Source organism: Chrysochloris asiatica, unplaced genomic scaffold (genome assembly GCF_000296735.1).
Source record: "Chrysochloris asiatica unplaced genomic scaffold, ChrAsi1.0 scaffold00012, whole genome shotgun sequence".
Lineage (NCBI taxonomy): Eukaryota > Metazoa > Chordata > Mammalia > Afrosoricida > Chrysochloridae > Chrysochloris > Chrysochloris asiatica.
In genome coordinates, this window is record NW_006408530.1 from 7,773,132 (window position 1) to 7,788,503 (window position 15,372).

At 38.0% G+C, this 15,372-nt stretch overlaps 1 protein-coding gene across 1 annotated transcript in view; it reads right to left on the reverse strand.

The window, feature by feature from the left end:
- Nucleotides 1–6,110, reverse strand: part of TNFAIP6 (tumor necrosis factor, alpha-induced protein 6) — a 17,985-nt gene extending 11,875 nt beyond the window's left edge. Inside the window, exons 1-2 of the mRNA XM_006834548.1 lie at nucleotides 5,948–6,110; nucleotides 780–917 (exon numbers count right to left, since the gene is read on the reverse strand). Of these exons, the coding sequence (XP_006834611.1) occupies nucleotides 780–917; nucleotides 5,948–6,041 (232 nt within the window). The 5' untranslated portion in view covers nucleotides 6,042–6,110. The remainder of the gene's footprint in view (nucleotides 1–779; nucleotides 918–5,947) is intronic.
- Nucleotides 6,111–15,372: the final 9,262 nt, after the last annotated feature.

A 15,372-nucleotide genomic window follows, 5' to 3' on the forward strand; every position in this document is an offset into this window, starting at 1 on the left:
GGGCACAAATATGGAGCTTTTCCAATTGGTTGAACAGGAAACTGTCTTGCAAATTTCCGTGCACAGTCAAGTCAACCATTCAAGAACTGTATCCAGAAACCCTATGCAGGGTCGCTAGGAGTTGGAACCGACTCCACGGCACATAACAACAACAAAGTCCTGGTGTGGCCCTAGAGGATAAACTCTCAAGGTCAGTTTGGACTGCAATGTCAATCCTTCAAACCCACCGACCATTCCTTGGAAACTTACTCAAGGTGGCTATGAATTGAAACTGACTAGACAGCACTAACAACAACATCAACGTAGCTTTGTAAGGACCCCTGCTGATGAAATGCTTATGCCTTTGCTGCTAACCGTGGGTTGGTGGTTGGAACCCACCGGTAGCTTTGTTGTTTTTAGTTGGAGAAACATGATGGGATGAGAAAACAAATGATAGTTTGCTCCTCAATTGAGATGATTACCTGTGCTGATGATGTCTTCTGGAAGCTCACTCCCACAGTATCTGAAAGAGGATATTTACAACAGATGTCACATGAATGAATATTATTATCATTTCACATGGCCCTGGTAATTAGATGATTTATTTCAGTTGTGACCCAAAACAAATTGTTAGTACTAGGAACATCCTTCCAGCTCTAGACAGAGAGGATGAGTGAAGCCAGTAAGCAGACTTGAAGAACTAACAGAAAAGACTCAAGAGAAAAGTCTTATTCAGGAGGAAAGGAAAGGTGAATGTTATTTTCCAAGGTTGAATTACATACTACTGTCAAATTACATACCGATTTTCCTGGCTGCCTCTAGCTGCTTGTAGGTGGCCAGGCGGCCACCTTCATACTCACACACGGCCTTAGCGTCTGAGTAGGTGAGCTTGTACTTGCCAGTCCGCGCTTCTCGGTGGTACACGCCTGCTGCTTGTTCTGTGAAGTCACAAAACGTCATGAACTCACTATTACCCATTCTTGTGGAACACAGGGTAATTTGGTGGCCTCAACTGAACGATTACATCAGCTACTTTTGCTGCCAAAGGATTTTCTGGGACATCCGCCTTGGGGAGCTAAATTTTCATTGTTTGAAAATTTTGGAAATAAAAATATGAATGAGGGGAGTTTTAGGGGAATTTGAGCGCAAAGACAGAAATTTAAGGCTAAATTATGTTTCTGAACTAATTGCCTGAAAGAAAAAGTTTTAAAATAACTTTGTATTTTTTACAGTATCCAAAAGAGATAGACTTGACTTTCTCTTGGTTTTAAGTTGTATAAAAACTCGAAGGCAATAGAAACCAATGAAAATTGATCCATTATATAGACTCACAATGATGGAGGAAAATAAGTCCAAGTATCCACTTGAGGAAAATGACTAATATAGTATATTGTAAAATGTAGAAAGCAAAAAAAAAACAGAGACAAGGTTTTAAGGAATCCAAAGCAAGCAAAGACTGCATTAAAGAAAAGAAAAATAGATTCAACCACAGCAGACAAAGAACTGGACACACCTAACTACCAATTCCCACGATCTTTATTTAATTCATATTTTTTTTAGTTCACATGTTGTTCCCAATGTATTTGAGGCAGTGTTAAGTCACACATGAGTTGCCTCCCAGCAGATCACTGTTTAAATTGATTATTTTGAGTTTGGAATGCATTTTGCCATAGAAACAGTGTGAAGATTCCCAAGACAGTAATCATTAACATCAGCTCTAACAGTTAGCTCTCATAATTTTATGTAGTCTGCCAGAATATGGTTACATCTTTGTACCCTGACCCTAAGGCCATTTCCAACAAGAACATAAAAGGAGCTATCAAAAAATTCATGGAAACATGGAATTAAGAGCTATGGAATTTTCCCACAAACTTTTTTGTTGCATTCTCTTCTATTCCTTGGTATGCAGCAAGACCAATGGAATTGACACTACCACAGTGTAAAGGAAGATGGTTTTTGGCATTTCCCCTCTTTTATCCAGGCTCCAGAGGATCCTGCTCATATTGTTGTTGTTATTGTTGAGTGCTGTCCAGTCGTTCTGACCCATAGCGACTCAGTATAGGGTTTCCAAGGAGCAACTGGTGAGCTTGGACTGCTGACCTTGTAATTCAAATGACTCATTAACCCACAGAGCCACACCAGGACTCCCATGCTCATGTAATATATGCTAAATGCGCATCATTCACATGCATAGGACTTTAGTGAATCTGCATGCTCATAGGTCATGGAACACCAAGAACATCAAATCACAACCAGTCTCCCTCCTTGGAAAGTCACTGTCTAAGTGCCCTGAATGTGGTAAAGCCTCCTTAACTAAACTTTCCTTAGCTTCCAGTTTGGTTGTTTTCAGAATTTATCTTGAGGTTATCTACTAAGCACTGTATACCCAGTTCTGTTCTCAAAGAACATGGACACTAGCGGGCAACACAAGTACTTTTATCTTGAAGTGAAGACTACTAAGGCTTTTTAAAAGAAAATTAAACTAAAAATCAGGTGCCTTTAAATTGACTACTACATATAGTGATCCTATTCATGCCAGAGTAGAACTGAGCACACATAGGGTTTTCAATGGCTGAATTTTTTGTGGAATATTAAAATTTTTTTGTCAATATTAATGTAGATTGCCAGGTCTTTCTTTCAGGGAGTCTCTGTGTGGACATGAACTTCTAGACTGTTGATTAACTGTTTGCATTACCCAAGGTATGGTTAACTTCCTTAAATGTTGTAATAGTGACTGAGATACATTAAAAATTGTATCTATTCTCTAAGAATATGGACTCAAAAAGCTCTTTACTTAAAAACAAGGCTTTGGGGAATTATTTTAATGCATGCCAAGATTTCTCAGACTAATATTTCTTTGGTAATTTACTTTAAATTTTAATTATGATGTCTGCACACACACACACAAAAACAGATTTAATTTTTCTTAAAACTTTGGTACCTACTGAAACTTGTCTAATAATTTGGTAGTAGCTGAAATAACAAAGTTTATGCTACAATTTTCTATCTGATTCATAGAATAATATTAATATGTTTCAAAAGTTTAATCACTCAAAAGAAATTAAAATTTTTTGAGTCAATAGTCATTTATTCACTAAAACTGAAAAACAGTTTACCCAATCTTTTATTTTTTTCCTCCATTTGGAAAGAAATCACAGAATCTTGGTGGGCCATTTTTGGTCCTGGTTCTATCATGGACGAAGTAGGTGACCTTGTATAAACCACTGGTAGTTATTTTTAGGAGTAAATAAAGCTTTAAAAATAATAGGGATAACGTCTAGATATTATAGGTGCTCAGAGATGTTATATTATTTTTTTAATTTCCCATTTTTATTTTCATATTCAATGATATGGCTGAAATTAATTAAAGCAAATAAAAATGCTATAAATTCATGGAAACTCTTATTAAGCCAAAATATAGAAATGGGAAGCTATTGTTTCTCTACCTGTCCTCCATCTAGGTATGTAGGTCTCTACACTTCTGAAGGCAGTGTTTCCATCTTTCTAACTCTTCCCTGAGGAATTCTGCATTCTTCTTTTACTTTAGGTTAAAATGGTAGTGTGGGCATCCTCGAGGGACTCAGCTTGTGTTCCTTTTCAATGTTCTCAGACTTTGGGGAACAAAATGAAGCCTAAAGAGGCAAGATTAGGGCTGTTCCTAATGAAATTCTTATAGGACAGCCCTTGATATCCTTGAAGGTCAGATGCATTGTCAAGATGGAAGAAAAAAAATGCCTCAGCCCAAATTTCCAGTCTTTTTTCTCACTTGCGAAGTTTTCTTCCTAATAAAGCCCCTCCCCATGATCTTCCTGTGTCCTTTGATAACAATGTTATCAAGATTACCCTTTTAGAATCCCAGTTGCTATAGCCTTCTGAGGTTATGCCCTGAATTCAACTGGCCCAACTGATGCTCTCCAAAGTCACTGTTTTGACTGGGCCTTTTTTTGAAGCCATCCTAAAGAGACTAAGAAAAAATGCATTACTGAGAAACCTTGTCTGCAACCAACCACTGATCCCAGAGACAAATCTAACCACAAACAGGAACTCTACTAACAATACTTTTTAACTTCCCATCACTATTTATCTAAGTATTGTCAATTTTCACAATTAATTTAAACTAGTTGGAATCTTTTGTCCTTAAGTTGTTTTTCCCTGTTGGCTCAGTGAGTTAAGTATTGGACTGCTAACTTAAAGGTCTTGTGTTCAAACCTACTAGGTGCTTCACAGGGAATGATGAAGCAGCTTGCTTCCATAAAGATTTACACCCCAAGAACTCCCATAGAGTAATTCCACTCTGCCCTGTAGGCTTGATATAAATTGGAATCAACTCAATGACAGTGGGTGTTAAGAAATTAGAGGATAGGAGAGTTAAGATAAACTTCAGGAATTCCCTACTTTACCCCTCTTATTTTACTAGAGAAGAAACAGAGACCTAAAGAGTTCAAAATGACTTATTCTTGAGAGTTACTAGCGTATTTTTTGACTTCTAATCCCACTTCCTTTCTTACCTAAATAGTGTCTAGTATATTGATCCAACTAACTGTAAATAATTTGTGTTGGGCTGACCAGCCAATAATTTGTCCCAGATTGAAGCAGTTTGCAATTGTTCCAAGCCTCAATTTTGCAGCATACATACTATTAACAAAGATTTGGATTTGCTCCTCTATATCTCTGGGTAGAATTTCCAATGAATGCCCTGCTTTATGCTTTTGTAATCTAAAACATCCCTTAAAAAACAAAAGGAACTATGTTAACTTCAAATTACTTGCTAAGAGTTAGACAGCATTTAAAAGTTTATCCATGTGGGTTTAAGTTTTACTAGTATTCTGACAGTGTCTCTTAATTTCTGACAAATATATATATATTTCCTCAGCTTGATGGTGTGCGGTGAAAATAAAACAAAGAGATTTGCTCATTCCTATAGTAAATACCAGAACCTATCTTAGCCAAATGGATCACACTGTTCAGCATGAAACTAGTTCACTGGCACAAGCTGAAAAAAGAAACAGCAAAGCTGTGCATTACAAATCAGACTTCCTAATGAAATCCTCATGGCTGCAGTTATTACCAAAAAGGACATGCTGAAGAAGAAACTACAGCTGTGGGCTGCTAAGCAAGCATAAAACTGACATCCACGTTAATTTTTACTTTCTCTTAATTTCTTTATTTGATGCAAGACTCTTCAATTATTTTTTTTTCACCATTAAACAGAAAAAGAGGCACAGAATATTAAATTGTTTGTATCATGAGAATAAAAAGCATTGTTTAGAAGAATAAGAGGGGTGTTTTGCATTTTCTTTTCTATTGTTTAGCTTCACAGACTGGCCAATGTCATTATTACATTTAAACAAAACAACGCAAAACAAAAACTTGCTTTGTCTGGGTTAGAAAAGTATTCCTATGGATTGGAGGGACAAAAGGAATGCAAGTGGTAAGAATGCATTCAGAAACACAAACCTTTTAAATTTTTTTATCGCAAGTTGACTAGCAAGTTGACTGTCATAACGGTCAACATGCTACTAAAATCAAAGTATACTCAACAGGTCACAATATATGAATCAATGATGATCAAGTTTTTGCATATTCTGATTTACCTGTTAAAACTCTGAGGTCTGACTATAAATGCATTTAAATCAAAACAAGAGATACACTGGGAGTTTTATTTTGTTTGTTTGTTTTTTGACAAATATCCTCCCTTACATTCCCAACTCTACTTTGAACATTTAAAAATATGTTTTCATATGGAATACAAATATTACCCACTCTTTTTTATTGAGCACTTCAAGGCTTAAAAAAAAAAACACCCCGATTTTTAAATATTAGAAGGTGGGCTCACTCTTTTAAAAATAAGCTATGCATCTATATGAGCATTTTCGTTGAAAACACTAGCTTTGAAAAGAACAGAAAATTTTCATGATTTGAAAGAATTGACATTCCTGAGAAGAAGCTCATGAGTAAAATTACTTACCAAGCCATATGGAGTTGTGAAAAATTCCATTCTTGAATCCCCATCCGTGAGCCTCTTCCCACAGTAAGACAAATAAGTAAATGAAGATGACCATATTGTTGGTTGCAGAACAGTAACAGCCTGTCAGGGCTGCTAGGGGAAAAGTCTCAGAGCAACGGCTGAGATGTGAGTGAAACATCTGGTTTCTACTTCTCTTAAATAGTTTTTTCAGCTGTGAGGTCAGCAAGTACTCTCCAATGGCATTTTCTGCTGCAGTTACACAATTAACTCAGTGTCTGAAGTAAATCCTCTGACTCATTTGTATTGGCAGTTAAGTAAGGGTATAGAATGATCATCTACATTTAAAAATTCACTTACTCAGAAAGGGGCTCAACTACTCTTATCACACAAACACTTCTAGGAAGATTGAGTGATTTTGTGCAGATTTTACAGTAATTAAAAGAAATAACAAAAACAAGAAGCAACTTCAATAGAAATTTAAAAATAAATCCTCATTGTCTTATTTTAGTAAGTCAATTGTGGAGTTTGGGGTTAAGCACTAGTTTACAGACCCAGGTGATGCTACATTGTTTTTGTTGCTATTACCTGCCTTTGAGTTGATTCCTACTCATAGTGACCCTGTATAATGTTTCCAAGGAGTGGCTAGTGAGTTTGAACCACTGACCTTGTTGTTCAAACCAACCTTGCGGTCCAGCGTTTATCCTACAGTATTATACCAGGACTCCTATGCTACATTATTGTGTTGTTAAGTGCCATCAAGTCAGTTCTGACTCATAGTGACCCTGTATGGGGCTTCCAAGGAGCGGCTGATGAGTTTGAACCATCTACTTTGTGATTCAAACCGAACTTGCAGCACAATATCCTACAAGAATAGGATTCCTATGTGATGTTAGTTTTCATTAAACATTGCCAAGTTTGCACAGAAAATTGAAAACTTAAATTATACACAGCTTGGCATATCTTAAACCTGTAGGACATCCTCACATTCTGCCTGTATTTGTCCTGTTGTGGGATCTGTGGTTTATTATGGTCAGCAGGTAGTTTTCAGAGCCTAGGACATTCCAGAAGCTTTGGAATATCCTATGATAACACAAATTTCCCCCGGCTACATATTATTGAAATATTACAATAAAAGTGTATAGACAATCCCTAGTCCACTAAAACTTTGAAGAAGGTGATCAAAGTGTTATTATTATTAGGTGTCAGCGAGTAGAATTGAGAATCATAGCAATCTTATACAACAGAATGAAACACTGCCCAGTCCTGTGCCATCCTCACAATTGTTATGTTTGAGCCCATTGTTGCTGCCGCTGTGTTAATCCATCTCATTTGGCATCTTCCTCTTTTTTCACTGACCCTCTACTTTACCAAGCATGATGTCCTTTTCTTGGGACTGGTTCCTCTTGGTAACATGTCCAAAGTATGTGAGACCAAGTGTCTCCATTCTCACTTCTGAAAATCATTCTGACTAAAATGCTTCCAAGATAGATTAGTTGTTACTTCTGACAGTCCGTGGTATATTTAATATTATTCACCAGCACCATAATTCAAAGGCATCAACAGTTCTTCAATCTTCCTTATTCATTGTCCAGCTTTTACATGCGGATGAGGTGACTGAGAATACCATGGCCTGGATCAGGCGCACCTTAGTCTTCAAAGTGCTTTTTAACATTTTAAAGAGATATTTTGCTGCTGATTTGCCCAAAGCAATACATAGTTTGATTTCTTTACTGCAATTTCTGTGGGCATTCATTGTGGATTTAAGCAAAATTCTATCCTTGAGAACATCAATTCTTTCTCCATTTATGACTATGCTGCTTATTGGTCCAGTTTGTTCCTTTGTGTTGTGGGTAATCCATACTAAAGGCTGATGTCTTTGATCTTAAGCAGTGTTTCAAGAGTTGAAGAAAATTCAAAATCCTAGAAAAGACTAGCCTTATTAGTCTGACAGAGACTGGCGGAACCCCTGAGACCATTGTCCTTGTTGTTGTTAAGTGCTGTTGAGTCGGTTCCAATCCATAGCAACCCTGTGCAGGGCTTCCAAGGAGCAGGTGGTGAGCTTAAATCGTCGACCTTGCAGTTCAAACAGTCTTGAAGTCTGGCGCATTAGCCCACGGCGTTACACCAGGACTCCCCACCCTTAAAACCTGGTATGGAACTCACCTCCATAGCTCAACTTTTCATAAACAAATAAGACTATAAGGTAATCAATAGCACAAGGGAGGTACACACTATTTATAACAGTCAACCATACAAGCTCAAAAGGACAGCATTTGCCCAGGGGTAAAGCTCTGAAGGCAGGAAGAGATAGGAAAAAAGAATGAATGAAAATAATAAACCCAGGGAAGTAGGAATAGTGTTTTTACATTGTGGGGGTTGTAATTAATATTACAAAACAAAATCTGTATGAATTATTGAATAGAAAACGAGTTTGCACTTAAAATGTTCAACCAAATCACAATAATTCAGAACAAAACTGAACAAAGCTTTTAGAAAGTGAACATGGTGTTGTGGTGGTTCTGTGCCATGGAGTCGGTTCCAACTCATAGCGAGCCTGTATAGGGTTTCTGAGGCTGTACATGTTTACAGGAGCAGCAAGCCTCTTCTTTCTCCTGTGGAATGTCTGGTAGTTTCAAACTGCTGACCTTGAGGTTAGCAACCCTACTTGTAACCACTACGCTACCAGTGCTCCTTAGAAAGTACATATAACACTGTACAGAATAATGTGCTGTCAAGTTGGTGTGAAATCAAATGTCAGAAAGAGATCTGAAACAGACAATAGATTCTCCAGAGTTATATGGAGATGCAGTTATTAGTAATGTTCACCAACTATCCTGGCTCTCAACATTAAGACAACATGATTGCATTATACTTCCTAGACCTCCTGTGGTTTGGTTGGACTATGTGATTACTTTGGACCAATAAATTGTGAGTAGAAATTATGTATGTTATCTTAACTATGAACATTTAACTCTCTTTCCCTATGGCATGTAGGAATACAACAATGGGCTCAACCTTAACAACAATTGTGAAGATGGTGCAGAACTGTCAGTGTTTCATTCTATTGTGCGTAGGGTTGCTATGAGTTGGAACAGACTTGATGGTACCGAATAACAACATCAACAAACCAATTATTGTGTTGTTGTTAAGTGTCATTGAGCCAGTTCCAACTTATAGTGACCCTGTTTAGGGTTTCTGAGGTGTGGCTGGCAAGCTTGAACTGCTGATCTTGCAGTTGAAACTGACCTTGCAGTCCAGCGCATTAACCCATAGTGCTACAGCAGGACTCCATTTATTGTGTGGGAGGCACAAAAACTATCGCTAAAAGGGTAATATTAAGTAATGCACTGCATCACAAAAACCATAGACTTATTTGACATGGCAATGAGATTATGAAAGAATACACAAAGATCATGACCAGAAGAGAATATTAAAAATTTTAAAGCATCTACGAAAATTGGGTATTGTATATTTTACCAGGTGAATGGATGATAGGACGAATAGCATTTCCAAGAAAAGAGACTTTAGCCATAACAGAATCAAAGCCAAACTATAATTTTATAGCTTTGTGTTGAGGTTACAGGACTAGCATGCTGACAGTTGTTTTTGGATAAACTGTCTAGGGCATTTACATATATTTCTCTTGACTTTAGCAACCACCCAAATATTTCATTTTTCACAGATGTTTACTGAAGGCATAGTTTATGTTAAGCATGATGTTGTACATTCTGTGGGGTTATAAAAATGAGTAAGACATGGTCTTGCCTTCAAAGAATTCCTGCTTTTCTATTTGGAAAGCTATCAGATAGGCTTGGTTGTTGGAAGAGTTCCATTAAATATAACTCTTCCCTCTATCACCTTTCTACAATTTCTCACACAGTGGAGAGAGATCTTTAGCATCTTTGGTTTCTGATAATGCTGGCAATAGGTACTGTCGGGGGTGACCAGGACTGGTAGCTCTGCCCATTAACTATTAAGTATAATTAGTCACTCCAGTTACACCCTTTTTCAAAAAAATATTCTGTGTTATCATGGGTCGGTCTCTCTTCAGAGGTAACTTTCTCTTTCTCTGTCCTTTTGATCTGCTCATCTGCTGTGTTTGTTTCCTGGGGTTGCCACCATCAGAATGGCTTAAGACAACAGAAATTTGTTCCCTCACAGAACCAAATTACGTTTACTCACACATTGTAATAAAGCATATTAGAGGCAACCAAAATGTCAGTCAACAAAGGAATAATTTAATAAATAATAGCATAGTCATCTCATGAACTATTGTTGTTGTTAAGTGTTGTCAAGGTGGTTCCGACTCATGTTGTTAAGTGCAGTTGAGTCGATTCCAACCCATAGCGATCCTGTATAGGGTTTCTGAGGAGCAGCTGGTGAGCTTGAACCACTAACCTTGCAGTTCAAATGGCTTTGCACTCTGGCTCATTTACCCACAGCGCCACACCAGGACTCCTTCCAACTTGTAGTGACTCTGTAAAGTGTTTCCAACAATTGACTGGTGAGTTCTAATCACAGACCTTATAATTAGCAGTCCAGTGCTTATCTGATAGCACCATTCCAGGACTGTTAGGAGCTACTGTAAAGCTGTATAAAAGAATGAGATGAATTCCATGGCCCAAGAGGGAACATTTATTTATCAATATTATTTGAGTGGGGAGTTTGGTGACTCCATACAATAAGCACTGGACTGTGAACCACAAGGTTCTTAGTTCAAGCCCACCAGTTGCTCCATGGAAGAAAGATGAGGCTTTTTGCTTCAGTAAAATTTAAAGCCTCAGAAACCCTCAGAAACACAGAGTCACTATGAGTTGGAATTGACGCGAAGGCACATAACAACAACAATCTCAAATCATTTGAGTATTTCAAGTAACAGTATAATAATTGAGCAATTAAAATTAAATTACTTAAAAAAGAAAGAATAAAACAAACTTAAATGGATCTGCTGTCTAATTTGAGACCTAAGAGAAAGTTTGGGGCATTTTTTTCCTACTAGTCTCATTGAAAGCGAGATTTAAATGTCTGCCAAGGTCTTGTTTACCAGAATCTAGACTAAGACTAGAGCTGGCTAAGTCTTGCTCATAGATCATTAATAAAGTCAACATCCTGGAGAAGGGAAACAGACTTCTGAAAGCCTCTATGCCTATGTAGTACACTGCTGCTCCAGTGAGAATGATGGCCTTAGGCTCTAGGTGGGGCTGGCATATATGAATAAATGTTGTTGCTCTCTTGTAATGAAGAGATTACTACATATATTGGAATGAAACATGGTAGCTAACAAAGATAAACATATTATTAATGGAATTATTTAAACAAAGCATTATCTTTGAATGCTATTAGTGTCTTCCTGAGATAATTTTACCAGGGTCAAAATGACTCCAGTCCTTGATGAACAACAAGTTCTTCAGTGTAGCAGGGTGTGTGTCTATCTGTGGAAGGGGAATAGGTGGAGATAGATAAGTGGTAAGCAATAGGAGTTTAGGATAGAGGGAGGCACAAGTCAAGTTTTACTTGCAAAACTGACTTGTAAGGCATTCAGATTTTATCCTGCAAGCAAGAGAACACCTATTTAGGGAGGACAGACTACCTGGAACTTTTGTCTTCCCTAGTTACTTCTTTTGGAATTTATTTCAGGAGTCCTCTCCTTCATGAAAGGAGCTCTGGTAGCGTAGTGGTTACAAGTTGGGCTACTAACCCCACGGTCAGCAGTTGAAACTACCAGCTGTTCCATGGGAGAAAGATGAGGCTTTCTGCTACAGTAAAGATTTACAGCCTCAGTAACCCCGTGCAGGGTCGCTATGGGTCGGAACCGACTCCACACCATCACCACCACTACCTCCTTGTCACCTGGGAGTTCTTGGACCAGGCTAAATGCATTGATCATTCATTAATTCAGTTGATTTAATGGCTGCAATGGAGTTCTGGTGTGTCTCTGTAAGATAAGCACAGGACTGTTAACTGAAAGATCGGCAGTTCAAACTCACCAGTCACTCCATGACTTACAGAGTCCTAGGCAGAGTTGCTGTGAGTTGGAACCAACTTGAAAGCACTTAATAATAACTTTAAAAAAAAATTCTACAAAAGCACTTTCATAAAATCACTAAAATCTGGAGGGAAAGTGCAAACATCAAGCAGGATTTTTTGGAAAATTCCTAAGAACACCTAAGAATCTGAGAATTATTGAGAAGCAGATGGAATTAACTGATAGAGGAAAACACACGAGCAGGAAAGTACTTCTGCTCCAATGAGATGGCTTCCAGGATTGCTCTGAACAATAACAATGGTTATTGTTGTTATTGTTAGCTGCTTTCCAGCTGGTACCAACTCATAGAGACCTTACGTAAAACAGAAAAAAAAACCCGGTCCTGAGGTTACAGTCATTGTTAACCTTGAGCCCGTTGATGCTGCCACAATAGCAATCTATCTTGTTGGGGGTCTTCCTCTTTTTTGCTGACCCTCTCTCTACTTTACCAAGCATGATGTCCTTCTCCAGGCACTGATCACTTCTGATAATATGTCCAAAGTATGAGAGACGAAGTCTTGTCATCCTGGCTCCCAAGGAGCATTCTGGCAGTACTTCTTCCAAAAACAGAGTTGTTTTTCTAACTCCAGTTCTTTGCACATTTCATTATAATATTTGACTGTCTTCTTCAGCTGCCTTTTGAAATTTTCTGTTCAGCTCTTCTACCGCTTCATGCTTTCTATTTGCTTTAACATCTTTATTCTTGAGAGCAAGTTTCAGAGTCTCTTCTGACATCCATTTTAGTGTTTTCCTTCATGTCTTCTTAAGGACATTTTGCTTTCTTCCTATATGATGCTTTTGATGCCATTCCACAATTCTTCTGGTTTTCAGTCATTAGTATCTAATGCATCAAATCTGCACTTGAGATGATCTCTAAATTCAAGTGGGATGTGTTCAAGGTCATATTTTGGCTATGGTGGACTTGTTTTAATGTTCTTCAGTTCCAGAGTGAATTGGCATATGAGCAATTGATGATCTGTTTCACAGTCTGCCCTGATCTTGTTTTGGCTGATAATGTTGAACTTTTCCACTGTCTCTTTCCACAAATGTTTGTTGTTGTTAAGTGACGTCAAGTTGGTTCCAATTCATAGCGACCCTGTGGTTAATTTGATTTCAGTGTACTCCATCTGGTGAGGTCTATGTGTTATATTGTTTTAAAAAGGTATTGGCAATGAAGAAGTCATTGTTCTTGCAAAGTTATGTCATGAGCTCTGCAGCACTGTTTCTATCACCACAGCCATATTTCCCAAATATAGATCCTTTTTCTTTTTTTCCAACCTTTGCTTTCTAATCGTCAGTAATTATCAATACATCTTGATTGCATGCTTCATCAATTTCAGACTGAAGAAGTTGGTAGAATTCTTCAATTTCATCATCACTGGCTATAGTGGTGGTGATGGTGAATTTGAGTAACAGTGGTGTTAAGTGGTCTTCCATGTAGGCAAATGAATATAATCCTATAATAGATAGCATTTTACTTCAAGACAGATCTTGAAATGTTCTTTTTCATGAGGAATGTGGTACCATTCCTTTTTATCATTCCTGGCACAGTAAACCATATGATTGTCTGACTCAAAGTGGCCAATACCAGTTTATTTTAGCTCATGAATGCTTAGGATATCTATCTTTGTGCATCCCATTTCATTTTTGACAACTTCCAATTTTCCTAGATTCTTACTTTGGGCATTCCATGTTCCTATTATTAACGGCTGGTTGAAGCTGTTTCTCCTATTTTGAGTTGAGCCCCATCAGCAAATGAAGGTCCTGAAAGCTTTACTCCATTTCCATTATCACAGTGAACTCTACTTTGAGGAGGCAGCTCTTCCCTAGTGGTATTTTGAGTGTCTTCCAACCTGAGGGGCACATCTTCTGGTGCTATTAATGTTTCAGTGTGTGGTTTTATATATGTGGCTTAAAAAGTAGTCATTCCAACTGAAGAAGCATACTATCATCATAATAATAACAATGTGTAAGAAAGAAATAAGGAGGTCTGGCACTATAGGGTAAGCACTGGATTGGTAATCACCAGATTAGCAGTTTACTTCCACCATTCACACTGAGGGAGAAAGATGAGGCTTTCTGCTCCCTTACAACAATCCTACATAGAAGTACTGGTGTGGGGCTGTAGGATAAGCACTGGGCTACTAACCACAAGGTTGGTGATTTAAACCCACCAGTCACTCCTTGTGTTTCTGATCAGTGTTTCCAAAACACTATTCAGGGTCACTATGAGTTGAAACTGACTCAAGGGCACTTAACAACAACAAATCCAATATAGGGATGCTATGAATCATAAATTATTCAATGACAGTGGATTTAGTTTGGGTTTTTCAGTAAGAGGGAGATAGTATGGTAATTGGAAGAACACAGACTTAAGTCAGCTATGTTAGCTTTGTGACTTTCAGCCCATTTTATGTAACTGAACTTCTATTTACTAGTCTATAAAATGTAGGTATTTCCTTTGCAGTGTTTCATTGAGCTAACATGAACAGGGCCTGCTGGCACCTTGTACATAATAGGCACTTAATGAATACTCACTTCTTGGCTTTTAATAGTGTTTTCCAAAGAAATCCTCATCATGGGTGAGGCGGTGTCGAGAAGTTTGTGGAAAAATGAAATTAACAGATATGGATTTTTTCCACAAACTTTTTGAAGCACCAAAAGAGTAAGGTGGAGGTGGCAACAGGCTTGAAAAACAATTAACAGTTGAATAATTTCATATTCGGAGCCCTGGTGTGGCGCTGTGGGCTAAGATGCTAGAGTGCAAAATAGTTTGAATCACAAGGTTGATGGTTCAAGCTCACCAACTGCTCCTTGGAAACCCTCTATAGGGTCGCTATGGGTTGGAACTGACTCGACAGCACTTAACAACAACAACAATTTCATACTCAATTTATATCTCATTTCTTTTCCTCTCCCTTACCCTTCCTTTGAGTTGTTCTATAAAACAAAGAACAGGAAAATGTCCAGAATGTGGCAATGCCTTTAAAATTCTCCAAGTGAAATTTCTTTTTCACTTATTGGTTTTTGTCTCACCCAGCAGGTCAGAGCAAACTTGCACAGTAGGATGCATGGGGGCTTTCTGAAAGGAGCTTTGTACTCTTTGGGCATGATCAGGGATCTTCTCAAGGGAGAGGAGCAAGCCTGGGGAGATGGATGAAGAGCCTTTTGTGGGATGAGATAAGGTCACTAAACCAGGAAGGAGGATGAGAGAAGACCACTCAAATGCTGGCAGACATCTGCTTTTCTTCTTTCTCTCAGTTAACGCCAATTACTGCCAACTGCTAACTGCGGTCTTAATGATCTTGTTGTTATTGTTTAATCTACCCCTAGTTCTTCTTTCTGTCATTCTTGGTATATTTTGGTGAAGGGTTACAGAAGCTCTTTTGTAAGAATATTA